General features: G+C 22.9%; 1 protein-coding gene across 1 annotated transcript in view; it reads left to right on the forward strand.

Moving 5' to 3' along the window:
* The window catches only part of LOC107995743 (intermembrane lipid transfer protein VPS13C), a 20,069-nt gene continuing 6,934 nt past the window's right edge, over positions 1 to 13,135 (forward strand). Inside the window, exons 1-43 of the mRNA XM_062082268.1 lie at positions 1 to 404; positions 485 to 592; positions 677 to 803; positions 867 to 1,014; positions 1,099 to 1,310; positions 1,391 to 1,565; positions 1,667 to 2,115; positions 2,186 to 2,407; positions 2,471 to 2,583; positions 2,657 to 2,865; positions 2,938 to 3,104; positions 3,180 to 3,297; positions 3,402 to 3,698; positions 3,944 to 4,076; positions 4,160 to 4,390; positions 4,456 to 4,595; positions 4,675 to 4,775; positions 4,860 to 5,059; positions 5,155 to 5,334; positions 5,420 to 5,776; positions 5,886 to 6,269; positions 6,357 to 6,523; positions 6,596 to 6,857; positions 7,016 to 7,082; positions 7,209 to 7,543; positions 7,636 to 7,777; positions 7,881 to 8,173; positions 8,238 to 8,406; positions 8,487 to 8,675; positions 8,753 to 8,991; positions 9,063 to 9,327; positions 9,389 to 9,543; positions 9,608 to 9,810; positions 9,874 to 10,207; positions 10,276 to 10,488; positions 10,569 to 11,045; positions 11,127 to 11,396; positions 11,493 to 11,846; positions 11,919 to 12,098; positions 12,170 to 12,304; positions 12,378 to 12,529; positions 12,589 to 12,757; positions 12,838 to 13,028. Of these exons, the coding sequence (XP_061938252.1) occupies positions 264 to 404; positions 485 to 592; positions 677 to 803; positions 867 to 1,014; positions 1,099 to 1,310; positions 1,391 to 1,565; positions 1,667 to 2,115; positions 2,186 to 2,407; positions 2,471 to 2,583; positions 2,657 to 2,865; positions 2,938 to 3,104; positions 3,180 to 3,297; positions 3,402 to 3,698; positions 3,944 to 4,076; positions 4,160 to 4,390; positions 4,456 to 4,595; positions 4,675 to 4,775; positions 4,860 to 5,059; positions 5,155 to 5,334; positions 5,420 to 5,776; positions 5,886 to 6,269; positions 6,357 to 6,523; positions 6,596 to 6,857; positions 7,016 to 7,082; positions 7,209 to 7,543; positions 7,636 to 7,777; positions 7,881 to 8,173; positions 8,238 to 8,406; positions 8,487 to 8,675; positions 8,753 to 8,991; positions 9,063 to 9,327; positions 9,389 to 9,543; positions 9,608 to 9,810; positions 9,874 to 10,207; positions 10,276 to 10,488; positions 10,569 to 11,045; positions 11,127 to 11,396; positions 11,493 to 11,846; positions 11,919 to 12,098; positions 12,170 to 12,304; positions 12,378 to 12,529; positions 12,589 to 12,757; positions 12,838 to 13,028 (9,173 nt within the window). The 5' untranslated portion in view covers positions 1 to 263. The remainder of the gene's footprint in view (positions 405 to 484; positions 593 to 676; positions 804 to 866; positions 1,015 to 1,098; positions 1,311 to 1,390; positions 1,566 to 1,666; positions 2,116 to 2,185; positions 2,408 to 2,470; positions 2,584 to 2,656; positions 2,866 to 2,937; positions 3,105 to 3,179; positions 3,298 to 3,401; positions 3,699 to 3,943; positions 4,077 to 4,159; positions 4,391 to 4,455; positions 4,596 to 4,674; positions 4,776 to 4,859; positions 5,060 to 5,154; positions 5,335 to 5,419; positions 5,777 to 5,885; positions 6,270 to 6,356; positions 6,524 to 6,595; positions 6,858 to 7,015; positions 7,083 to 7,208; positions 7,544 to 7,635; positions 7,778 to 7,880; positions 8,174 to 8,237; positions 8,407 to 8,486; positions 8,676 to 8,752; positions 8,992 to 9,062; positions 9,328 to 9,388; positions 9,544 to 9,607; positions 9,811 to 9,873; positions 10,208 to 10,275; positions 10,489 to 10,568; positions 11,046 to 11,126; positions 11,397 to 11,492; positions 11,847 to 11,918; positions 12,099 to 12,169; positions 12,305 to 12,377; positions 12,530 to 12,588; positions 12,758 to 12,837; positions 13,029 to 13,135) is intronic.

Below are 13,135 nucleotides of genomic sequence, written 5' to 3' on the forward strand. Positions count from 1 at the left end.
TTTGTAAAGAATTGTTTTATGAACAATGAGTATAAATCTTTTGCGTAGGTGGAAATAGTTAATAGATATATAAATATTCCATCCAACGCTAAGTCTCGGAATTTCGAATTGTGAGAAAGTTGGATCAATAAAATCCTATGGGTTTCGCGCATGACAAAATTTATTTTACGAATTTCTTAAGGTTATAAGATGAACTATAGAAAATTCTGCTGCACTGAATGCAATAAGTAAACAATATAATAGATTCAGTTAAATGCGGAACAATGTTTGAAGGTGCCATAGCGGCGTTCTTGAATCGTCTTTTGGGAAAATATATTGAAGATTTAGATATTGAACAGTTTAACATTGGTATCTTTTCTGGCGATACTTGTCTTACCGATCTTAAGTTAAAACCTGAAGCTTTGGTAAGTAAATTTTACTTTTATATTTAATATTTTTTTTGGAATATTATTTAAAAAAAAAATTATTAATAATCGATTTGTAGTATCAACTTGGTCTACCTATTAAGGTAGAAATTGGTTTAATAGGAAAAATTATTTTAAAAATACCATGGTCTGGATTATTTTCTCAACCAATTATTCTTTGTATCGAGGTAAGAAATTATATAATAATTCTTTAATTAATATTATTTTTAAATGATACCAAATATTCATTATGATATATTAATTTTTTAAAGGATATTTATATTGTAACTGTGCCTATTGCATATGGTCCATATGATGCTGAAATACAAAAAAGATTAATAAGGGCAGAGAAAAAAAAAATATTAGAAGATTTAAAAGAAGATGAAACATTTAAAATAGGTAATTCATAAGTTTATATAATGAAATATTTATATAATTTTTAATATGTGTAATTGACTTTAGAATTATTTGATCATTTATTGGCATCTGTAACAAAAAACTTTCAAATTACTATAAATAATGTACATATTAGATATGAAGAAAAGTTAAATGGATCTTTGTGTGCTTGTGGTATCTGTATTCAAAGTATATCAGTAATGACTACAAATAGGTAAATATTTAATTTTTCTTTTATTTGTTACAATGTATCTATTTTCTTAAATATGATGTATCTTTTTATATTGTTGAATTGTAGTAAATGGAAACCCGGTGTTTGTACTAATAATTTGAGTACAATTTACCAATTAATAAGAGCAGAATCTTTGAGTATATATATGGATTATGATACAGAATCTTCTTTTACAAATATTAAGCATGATTGGAATATTTCTAATTTTCTAGCATGGAAAAATACAATGCATAGAGCTTTGCAAACTTTTGGCATGAGAAATAAAGAGTTTCAATTTTGTAAGTTAACTATGAAGTTAATTATATGAAGATATAATTTTATGTTAAATATAATTAAGAAAATTGATATTATGTTATAGTATTAAAACCATTTACTGCAAAGATAAAAGTAATTATACATAAAGGAAATGAGACACAAACATCTCGCATGTTGGTTGATATAGTACTTCATGATGTAGCAATGCAAGTTTCCAAAATGCAATATGTTATATTCTGTCATCTTTATGATTCATTATTACGTGCCATTATCAATAAGTATATATTATATTTATATATATGTTGTTATTATTATTATTATTTTATGATTTATGAAATATATTTATAAATTGATATTTATTTTTTGAATATTATTTCAGACCATACATAAAATATCGTCCAAATGAAATTGTAAAGGAAAATCCATCAGCTTGGTGGAAATATGCTTATAATTCAATTTTAGATTACAATATAAGACCATATACTTGGACAAAAATCATTGAACATAGAAAAAATTATAGAAAATATAAAGAAGTATGTTTGCAAAGCTTGCTTCGACCAAATGATACAGAACTAAAATTGGATTTACAAAAATATGAAGATTATCTAACTATTTTGAACATAGTAATAGCAAGAGAACATGCTAAACAGGAATTGAAAAATAAAACTATCGAAGAGAAACATCAAAATGTGAATACCAATATTTCGATACAAAAATTAATACAAAATACATCTATGATTAAAGAAATACAAAATAATGATATGCAAAATTCGTTGCAACATAATTCAGAAAGACAAATAAAATTGGAAAAACTACCTCAACCAATTGGTATATTATCTCAAATTCATATAACTCTGATAAATGTATGACAATGATAATTTTTTATATTTTATTTTAGACTATAAATTCAATTTTACTTTAGCAAACTGTTGTTTAAGTTTTTTAAACCATGATAGAGAAATTCTTGTTATATCTATAACTCAGCTCTTAACGAGCGTTGAAATACGATCTGTGATGTCTGCTTTTAAAATATCTGCTCGAGCTGAAAGTTTTGTAATTGAAGGTGTTTCTACAGATGGTGATCTAGTGCCTTTAATTATGGTTGATAATGTTCTGACAGGTATCGAAATAATTCATTAAAGATTAAAATTAATATTGATTTTATTATTATTTATTTTTACAGGAAATGTATCAACTAATTTTTTGGCAGTAGATTTTGAGAAGAATGGAGAAACTGTGGATCCATCTTTTGATGTTTCTATAAAATTAGAAGCTATAGAAATAACTTATCATCATGTAATATCATCATTAGATAAATATATTTAGAAATAATTCATTCACAAAAAAATTATATCTTATTATATTTTAGCATGCTATGATAGAAATTATTCAATTTTTTAAATTTAATGATTCGCATATTCAAATGACAATTCTGTGGGCATATAAATTATATGACAACATAAAAAGAAATTTTCTAATTTTGGTAGATAATATCGTTTCTCAGACGCTTCGGATTAGATTTAAAATAGATATTAAAGGACCATATATTGTATTTCCTGAATATGGATCAATACAGAAGTATGTATGATATTAAATATTAATAAATTTTTGAACTTATTTAAATCAAGAAATAACACAAAGATATTTTAGAGGCGGAAATATACTTGTTATGGATTTTGGTAATATAAATTTATTTAATGAACTTCAAGCTACTAATTTACAACTTGAAGATGCAACACTTATGGAATTGGAAGAATTACTTTACGATAGAATACATATTGAATTTTCTGGCGCTCAAATATTATTTTGTCATTCAGGTTATTACATTTTCTTCTATGAATCTTTCTGAATTTTAATATATTTGTTTAAAATATTTGTTTTTTTTATTATAGGAGATGATTGGAGGTCAGCTCGAAAAAGAAAAGATTCTGAATATCATTTTCTATCAAAGATACAAGCAACTACAACTATTTCATGTAGTATAAAACCAGAATACTATCAATTACCAAGGTAACTGTTAATTTTATAAGAAATCAATTCATTATAATAATATAATTATAATTATAATTAAAATATTTATTTAAATTTTTATATAATTTACATCATTTTTTTAGAATAAAAATCAATGTTTCTATTTCGAGTATAAAGTTTAATTTATCGGAAAATAAAATACAATTGATCATTTATTTCTTAAATGTATTATTGTTAGCATACCAACAAAATATACAAAAATACAAAATCAATTTAAAACAATATATTTCCAAAAAAAATTTGAATAAAATTTTCATATCAATGGAAGAACTTAAAAATGTACAACGTAATATATGTCTATCATCAATTGAAATGATGGAAAACAAATTTACGCATGTGACTAAGGATCTTTTTACAAATCATGTTCAAAAATTAGATAGGTAACAATATAAAATTATATAAAATTATAAATTATATTATATATAAAATTAAATTGTAATATATACATATATATAATATAATATAATTTATAATTTATATATATAATTTATTATTTATATATATAAACAATGTATATAACAATATACATATGTATATAAACAAAAAATATTTTTAAATATTCTTATAAAACATAATTATTTTATTATAAATGTATTATATTTAAAAATTTTTCTTTATATAACAGAAGTATTGTATCTTCTGAAATTAGTGAAGAAGATTTGGAATTATTATCAAAAACTATAAGTTTATCTGGATTCGATGATAATGTGTCTCCATATAATCATATCAATCTCTTATTAAGATTTGCTATTGGAGAGGTGTTGTATATGTTTTATATTAAATCTTATTTTAACTTTTATATTTTAAATTTTACAATATAATGATACTTTTAAATGTTTAGTTATCAATTCACTTGGGAATCATACATTATAGAAAAGAAGAACCTTATTTAAATTTGAGATTGCATACATTATATTTTGAAATTGCAATAATGGAATATGGACCTGCCATACAATTTGGAATAGGATCTATTCTTTTGATAGATAAAACAAACGTAGGAATAACTGGTTCATATTTAGAATTAATATCTACTGAAGAACCACATGAAGTTTTTATTGTATCATATCGTAAGGTATTTTGATGAAATTTTCTTTTTTTTATTTCTTTAATCTCTTTATATTGATATATATATTTTAGGTCAAATCAAATTGTCCTGATTTCAAATCCCATTTTAAAAGTATTGAACGATCTCTTGTTATAAATATATTAAATATTAATATTAATGTTCATAGACCTGCGTTATTAAAGATACGAGAATATTGGTATAATTTAATTAAGTAAATATATATTTATATATTATTTTTTTTTATCATGTATTAAAAAAAAAAATATGTATAATAGATAATATTTTTTTAGCATTTTCGAAAACAATAATCTCTTCAACTTCATAGAGAATACATGTTACAAAATTATACAATGGAAAATAATAAAAGAAGACGATCCGCCTATTCCTCCTGGTAAAGAATAATAAATTTATCATTATTTATTATTAATTTTTGCATTAATTTTTTTTAATACTCTATTTTTTTTTCTTTTTTTAGGTGCTATTAAATTGAATTATTCTGCTCGATTTAGCGCTCTCGTTATAAGATTTTGTGATAAAGATTTAGATTTAATAAAAATGCAAATTTTAGGCTTGGAAAATGATTGCATTTACAATGCTAATGAAAGAATGATATTACGTGCATATCTTAGACATTTATCAATTGAAGATTTGAATGAAAATACTCTTTATTCAAAAGTAAGTATTATAGAATATTGGTTCTAAAATTATAAGTATTAATATTATTAATTGTTAAATATAATTTTATTTTTAATTTAAAATTTTTTTATAAGATTTTAACTACAGAAGAAGATAAAGTTTTTGATTTCAAATATGTGAGACATATACCAAGATTATATACATGTTCAGACATTGATACGAAAAAAGATGATGTAATGTCAGATGGAATATTTAAACTTTCTATTGGGAGGATGAATTGTGTGCTTATTTGTAAAATTTTATATGATTTGAAAGTAAATATTTAATATTTATATATTTTTATTATATTTAATATCATTATTTTAAGAATATGATATCAAAACTTTTTTATTTTTATAGTATTTTTTAGCACCATTTTTTCCTATGTATTGTTTGCAATTTAAAAAATATTTAGTCAAAAAAATCATAAATGGAATTGATGAATTTAAAAGAAGTGCAACCAAATTGCATATATTTATTGATATTCAAGGTCCAATATTTCTATTACCTCAACGAAAAGAAATTCCAAGTCTTCTAGTATTAAATACAGGAATATTATCAGTTGAAAATTTCTTCAAAAAAATCGATCAATCTATTCAAAATAAAATACTAAGTAATGACACGAATCAATTAATAATTGATAATATTTTAATAAAATTAAATAATATAACTGTATCCAGAGCAATTATGACACTTAGTCATGATTTGGAAATTCAAGTAAGATTTAATTTTTTGTAAAATTATTTTTTGAAAAATAAATTTAATTAAGTAATATTTAAAAAATTTGTAATAAATAATATTATTAAATAAATTTTCTATTTAATAGGAACCAATTGTTGAACCAGTACATATTCATTTTGATATTAAGAGAAAAACAGAATATCGTAGTGCAATGGAGTTTCAAACATATGGTTTATTTAATATTCAAGGTTCTATGGATTTTGTATATATTAATTTGAGTCAAAAAGATTTAAAATCCAGTATACTTGTATGGAAAGAAAATGTTTCTAAAATTATTCTCTTAAAAGATGCATACTATAGTGAAACACAATCTGCAACAATAGATCAAGTAAAAAAAGTTAGTAATGAAGATGCGATGGTAAAAAAATTGGAAGATTTTCTTACACACAATGAAAATTCTATATGTGAAATTAATACAAATTTAAGTTTAGAAGGATTACAATTGAATTTATTTTTAGATTCAGAAGAGGTAAAATATTAATTTATTTCTCTATATTACATTATTACATTTTATATATAGCATTAATAATCTATATTTTTTTAATTTTTAATTCAGGTATTAAGTTCTCCTGTTCGCGACTTAAATCACGGTTTATGTAGATTAACTTTTGGTGAAATAATCAACACATGTGCATTTTATAGTGATAGAAGTTTGAAGATGAAACTATCTCTTCAAAGTTATCTTTTACAAGATACTCGAAAAGAATCTGAATCTTTAAGAAAGTTAGTACTTTAATTTTTTTGTATTTGTTTTAAGATAATTCTTAACAATAATATCTTAATTGTAAATTGAAGAATAATTCAATCACCAGCAAGACAAATAGGAATGCAATCTGAATCTTGTATATCCATTTCGATGTCTCCTATTGTTGATATTATGTACACTCGTGCTCCAGCTGGAGAAAAATGTTTTGATGCACTCATTCAGGAAGTCAGAATAAATTTGTCTGTACCATTTGTAATGCACCTAACTCGATATATTATGGATTCCTTTCCTGGTGATCAAATTGAAGAAGGAATTATTAATCATGGATATGAAAATAACAATTCTACAACAGTAAAGTATTTTATTAAATCAAAATTAGTTTCTTTATTATTATTCTTTATTAAAAGAAATAGTTATTTCATAATATTCATAAATATTTGTATATAAAAAAAGCATTTATTTTATAATTCTTATTTTTTTAAAATCAATATATTTATTTTTAAATCAAGAACAAGGATATTATTACTGTAGAAAAAAAGAAATTAAAACATGTACAATATTTTACAGAAGAACCAGGTATTTATACATATTTGTTGCAATTTAATGTTATTATTATTATTTTTCAATATATAATTATAATAATACTGAAAAAAATACTGTTTATTTAAACATTAAACATAAAATATATTTTATATAATCTAGATGCTTCAGTATCTGTGAGAATACATAAACCAGAAATTCTATTTTTTGGAGATTTTAAAACAAACAACACACATATAATTCTATTACAAGCAGAAATATCAATCGAAAGTAGCAGACATAGTTGTTCAACATCAATTGTTTATACATTCACTGATGTGCGTGCTAAATCAAAAAAACAAGGAAATTATTCACATCATATCTACTGGTTATTATGTCCTTGTGATATTGAAATTTGTAGAAAACAAGAAGCACCCGACTTCAATATCAATTATACGATTGCAGTAAATAAAATTGATATTCATTTATCTGCAGAAATCATACATACATTTATCAATGTAAGTATGATCAATATGATCAAAATTTTTTTTATTTATAATTAATAAAATATAATAACATATAATAAATAGATATATACATATTTACTTAGATACTGAATGAAACTACAAGTTTTATAGATAATATTAATATGAAATTAGAAAATAAATTTGTGAATCAAGATTTTAACATGCATACTAATTTGTGGACACCAAAAAAAATTTCAAATGTACCATACAAAAAATTATATGATAGTAAGTTTCATTATATGAACGAATTTTTCGATGATTTAAATAATTTTTATACAGATTCTTTTATATTCTTTATATATATATTTATAATTCTTATGCTTTACAGATAATTCACATCTAATATATGAATGTAAAGATCGAATAGTAACTTTTAATTTAAAACCATTAATGCTATATTTACTATTAGAAATAGAATATTCAATGGAAAGATTTCCTGTTATAAAAATAGAAAGTATAATTACAATTTCTATTAATGATTGGTTTAATGATTTTACTCTAGAATCAAATGCAAAAATTTATGCATTTTGTTATAATATGGATTACAAAAATTGGGAGCCTTTGATTGATCTATGTTCAGAAGATGATATGACTTATAAATCATGGGAATTAATGATAAAAGTAAGTTTCCTAATAATGAATATAATAATTTGTTATATTTCATATTTTTCACTATATTATATAGATGTATCATAGTGAAGCATTTATGATAAATTCAAACTCAACTGATTTATATCAGCATATAAAACAAAATACATTAAAGATCAAGAAAAAGAGTTTTAGAAATATCGATCAGGATATTAGAGACATGATTTTCATAACTCCAGATCATTTAAATATAACAAAAACAAATGGTATTTAAAACATGATTCTTTATTTGATTTGATAGAATTTGCAAATATATTGTTAAAATAAATAAATATAATCATTTTAGAAGCAGAATTATATTCAACATATGAAGATTCTGATACAGACGATGAAGAAGGACAAAAAAATTTAATTAGAACTTCCAATTATCTATTCAACAGCAATAGTAGTGGAGATGAAGATAGCGATAGTGATAATTCCAGTACAAATGAAGATGAAGGATTAGAATTGACACCTGAATGCAATATTGATTCCTGTAAAAAATTCATTATATTGATTCTTATAATTTAGAAATTCGTAATTCTTATTATTATAATAAATTTTTAATCATAGTTGGACAACTTGATCATGAACCAATAAAATCAAATGATATGGCGGTATATATCATCATATCCGCAGAAGACAAATTCAATATAGTAATTACTCCAAATTTAATTACTATAATAGATATCATTATGAATGCATTTCAACAAGCTACTAGTGGAATACCAGTAGTACCTATTAATATGAAGCAATTAAATCTTCAAAATGCTATTGGTCACGAAAGTTATATAGAATATCTTGTCTCAGAAGTTAGTATAAAATCATCTCAATTAATATATTATTTTCTAAAAGAATGATTTTCATGTTTTTTTCATTATAGGAGAATAATAAAAATATTACACGAATTATTGCCAATGAAAATTATCATGATATCAGTCCTTCTACAAGTATTCCTAGTAGTCCTGAATTAGAGACTCATTCGGATCTTGTAAGTCCAAAATTAGTTGATAGTGAAATGGATTTTATTGATCCTGATACAAATTTACAAAATCATTCAATGCCAATACAAGATGTATTTGAAGAAGATTCTTCGATCAATATATATAAAAAAATTACTGAAGAAGTTTTGCGGATTATTTTTAAAGGTATTCTTAAATATAAGAATATTATAAAAAAATATTACTATTTTTCTTATTACAATTATAGGATTTGAGGATGTTTTGGTGTATTGTCCTAAAAAACAGGGATGTAATTTAATTCCACTCCGACCTATTAGACATGAAGTTCGTTATCATTTGATTATAGAAGCTAATATAAACAATTATTTATATCGCACAATTATCGTGCGATCACCGTTATTGGTAAAATATATATTCATTGCGATTTTTTTCATTGCAACTTTTTTTATAAAAATTTTTATTGTAGTTTCGAAATGAAACTTCTTATGCATTGGGTCTTTATTACAAGAAATCATTGCTAGATAAATTAGGACTCACATGTATTGGTAAACCTACAAATCCTTTTGATGATAATATCAGGATGTCAATTATTGAACCGGATTCTACTTATAGCATTCCTTTATATATAGCTTATCATTTTCCTATATATATACTGCCTGCTTATTTAGAGTAAGTAAAAAATAAATACAGTGAATTATTTAATTTAATATTAAAAGAAAAATCTTTTTCTAGAAAATATCAGGTGAGTGAAGAAGGAATTTATTGGAAAGAACTAAGTGCAACGAACTTAGTTAAAGATATTTGTTGTAAAATGAAGGAAGATGAAAATAATTCTATATTTTATGTCAAAGTATCCTGCAATGAAATTCCAGTAATCACTAGACCAAGTTGTCAAGTACCAAATTATTTAATAAGTATTTGTCCTCCTTTTATTTTCAACAATCGATTACCATTCGTTATAGATGTTCATATACCTTCTATTAATTATGAAGTTAAAATTGAACCAGGAGAAAAAATAAATATACATTCATTAAATTGTAATGTCGATATTCAATTAATTTTTAAGGTATGTAATTTTATATATAAAAATATAAAAATGCTAAATTGATATAAGTTATTTTTAATTTTTTAAAGATTCAAAATTATTTGGCTGTATATTGGATTGGAATGATAAAATTGAATACGAATTTGGAAAAAAAATTTGTTGTAATGAACACAGATAGCGAATTAGAATCTACAAAACCATTTCTATTGTGTGTAGAATTATGTAAAATTACAAGTTGGCATATTATTATTCAATCCCAATATTGGATGATAAATAAATCCGGATTACCTTTATTCATTCAAGTATTTTAAAATATAATTATAATATAATATATATTTTTAACTTAACTTATTATTTTTAATCAATAATTTAATATTCTTAGGAATGCCATTCTCATATAATTAATGAAATACCAGAAGAAGAATTAATGGTATTTTCTCAAAAGAATAATAAAAAATCTATGGTTAGATTGAAAGCTCATCAATCTGAATGGTCTTTGCCTTTCGGATTAGAAGGAATTACCTCTATGTCTTTAATTGTATGCAAAGATATAGAACGAGGAAGAAAGTATAAAATTTTAACAGAAATTGAAAGTTCTCGTCTGTCTCCTAATTTTACAAAAATTATCACATTTCTTCCCTATTTTTATATCAATAACAAGATGAAAAGAACCTTAAGATTTATGGAAGAAAATGATCAAGCTGATTTATGGAATGATCTTCTTCCTGGACAAAATATACCATTCTGGCCAGTTACGGAATCAATGAAGATGAGAATAAAATGGAGAAACAGTCAATTGGTATCACAACATTTCAGCATTACACATACGGGAAAAACAGTTTTAAGAATGGATAATGGAGTAATTAAATAATTTTACAAATTATATTTTTATGTATACAAAAATTTTAATTAATTTTAATTATAAAAAATTTAATTATAGTCGGCAGTTACTGTAGAAATTAAAGGTGGGATTAATTCTCCATATTATATTACATTTCAAAAATACATAGCAGGTGATATACCTGTAAGAATAGATAATTTTTGCGACGATTTGTTTTTAAAAATTAGTCAATATAATTTGGGTCAAGTGGTTTTAATAAATCCATTCCAAAGTCTACTATATACTTGGGACGATCCCACAAAAACCAGAGAACTTATTTGGAATGTGTACAATAATAAAAAAAATGGTTATGGTGCAAAATTTGAAAAAGTAAAATATAATTTATAATATATTGATAAATAAAAAATAGAATAGAGAAAAAAATTTATATTATTTATATTGTTTATATTATTATATTTTTTTTAGGATGGATATGGTCAAGAAATTGTACCACTTTTAATTGTTAACAATTGTAATGACAGAATATCTTCAACTTCTTCGATTAAATCTCAAAACAATAAATTAATATGTTTGGAAACTACATCTGAAGATTTTAATGAAAATAATAATTATAATGATGATTGTGCAAAATCATCAATATTAAAGTATGCACAAGCAAACAAAACAGTAGTTTATTGGGTAAGTTATATGGAGGGAAATCAACGAATTTTACTATTCACTCAAGAAGAAACAGTGTTTTTAAAAGCAAAGAGTATCATTGATCCTGAACCTAGTAAAAAAGAAATATTTGTTTCTTTTGCTGGTATTGGAGTCAGTATTGTGAGTATATATTATAATGAATTGAATATATAAAAATATTTCTATAATTTGAAATTAATTTTATGATTATAGATAACAAAATCCAACGAGATTTTAAAAGAATTAATGTATGCTAATATAACAGATTCTGCAGCTCATTGGGAACTTTATTTCAATAAAAAATGGAAAAATTTATCGTTAGAATTGAGTGCTTGGATAGAAAGCAAATATATAAATTCTTGTAAAAAAGCAAAGTTAGAAAATTTTATCGATGTAAGTTAAGTACTTTTAAAATTTTACGAATTTTAAAATTAAAGAATTGAAGTACAAGAAATAAATTTCAGGTTGATTTGGTAAAAATGCACATGACTAAACCATTCTTTGGAAGATTAAGAAGGACTTATTCTCCTGGAATTTGGTTACATTGCAGAAAATCTATGTCATTAACATATTTACAAGGCTATATTCATAGAATACAAGTATACTTATAAAATTCGCTTTAATTGATGTTACTTGAATATATTATTATTAAATTATAATTGGTTATTGTAGGTGGATAATCAAATTCGTAATACTACGATTCCGGTGATTTTACATTCAAATTTGCAAAAGAATATTATCAGTTATGCAGGCTATCATAGATTAAAACATTGTGTAGAATTTACATGTTTAAAACAAACAAAAATAAATTATGACATCTACAAGTATGTAATTGTTACTAATATTATATAATTGTATAATTATAATCAATTGTATTTTGCAGGAGTATTTGTGTTATAATTAGAGAATTCAATCTGAATTTACAAGAAGGCTTCCTTCTCTCTTTAATTGATTTGATTCCAAAGAGACCAGAAACTAAATATTCAATTGCTGCAAAATTAAGAAAAGATGTTTCTAGTATTCATTTTTTGCCTTCTAATAAAACTAATAATGTATATATTTTTTTATATATATTTTCTTTTTTATCATTAATATATTATCTATTTCATAATATATAAATATAAAATTGCAGAATATGATTAAAAGAAAGAATATAATAGAACATATATTTATATCTCCAATTTTAATACGCTTAATATTGCTGGCTGATGCAGAAAATCCTAATATTTATAACATTAATGATATAGCAGATTATAAGAATATTATTCGATTTATTTTCGAATACTCTGAAAAGGGAGGATCTGAGAAACATGCTGAATTCAGGTAAAAAAATATCTTTTTATAAAAATAATAACATAAAAATAATTTAATTATATTTTTATTAATTTTATACAGATGTTCATATATTTATCTGAAGATTCTAATCCATT

This window comes from Apis cerana, linkage group LG11 (genome assembly GCF_029169275.1).
Source record: "Apis cerana isolate GH-2021 linkage group LG11, AcerK_1.0, whole genome shotgun sequence".
Taxonomy (NCBI): Eukaryota; Metazoa; Arthropoda; class Insecta; order Hymenoptera; family Apidae; genus Apis; species Apis cerana.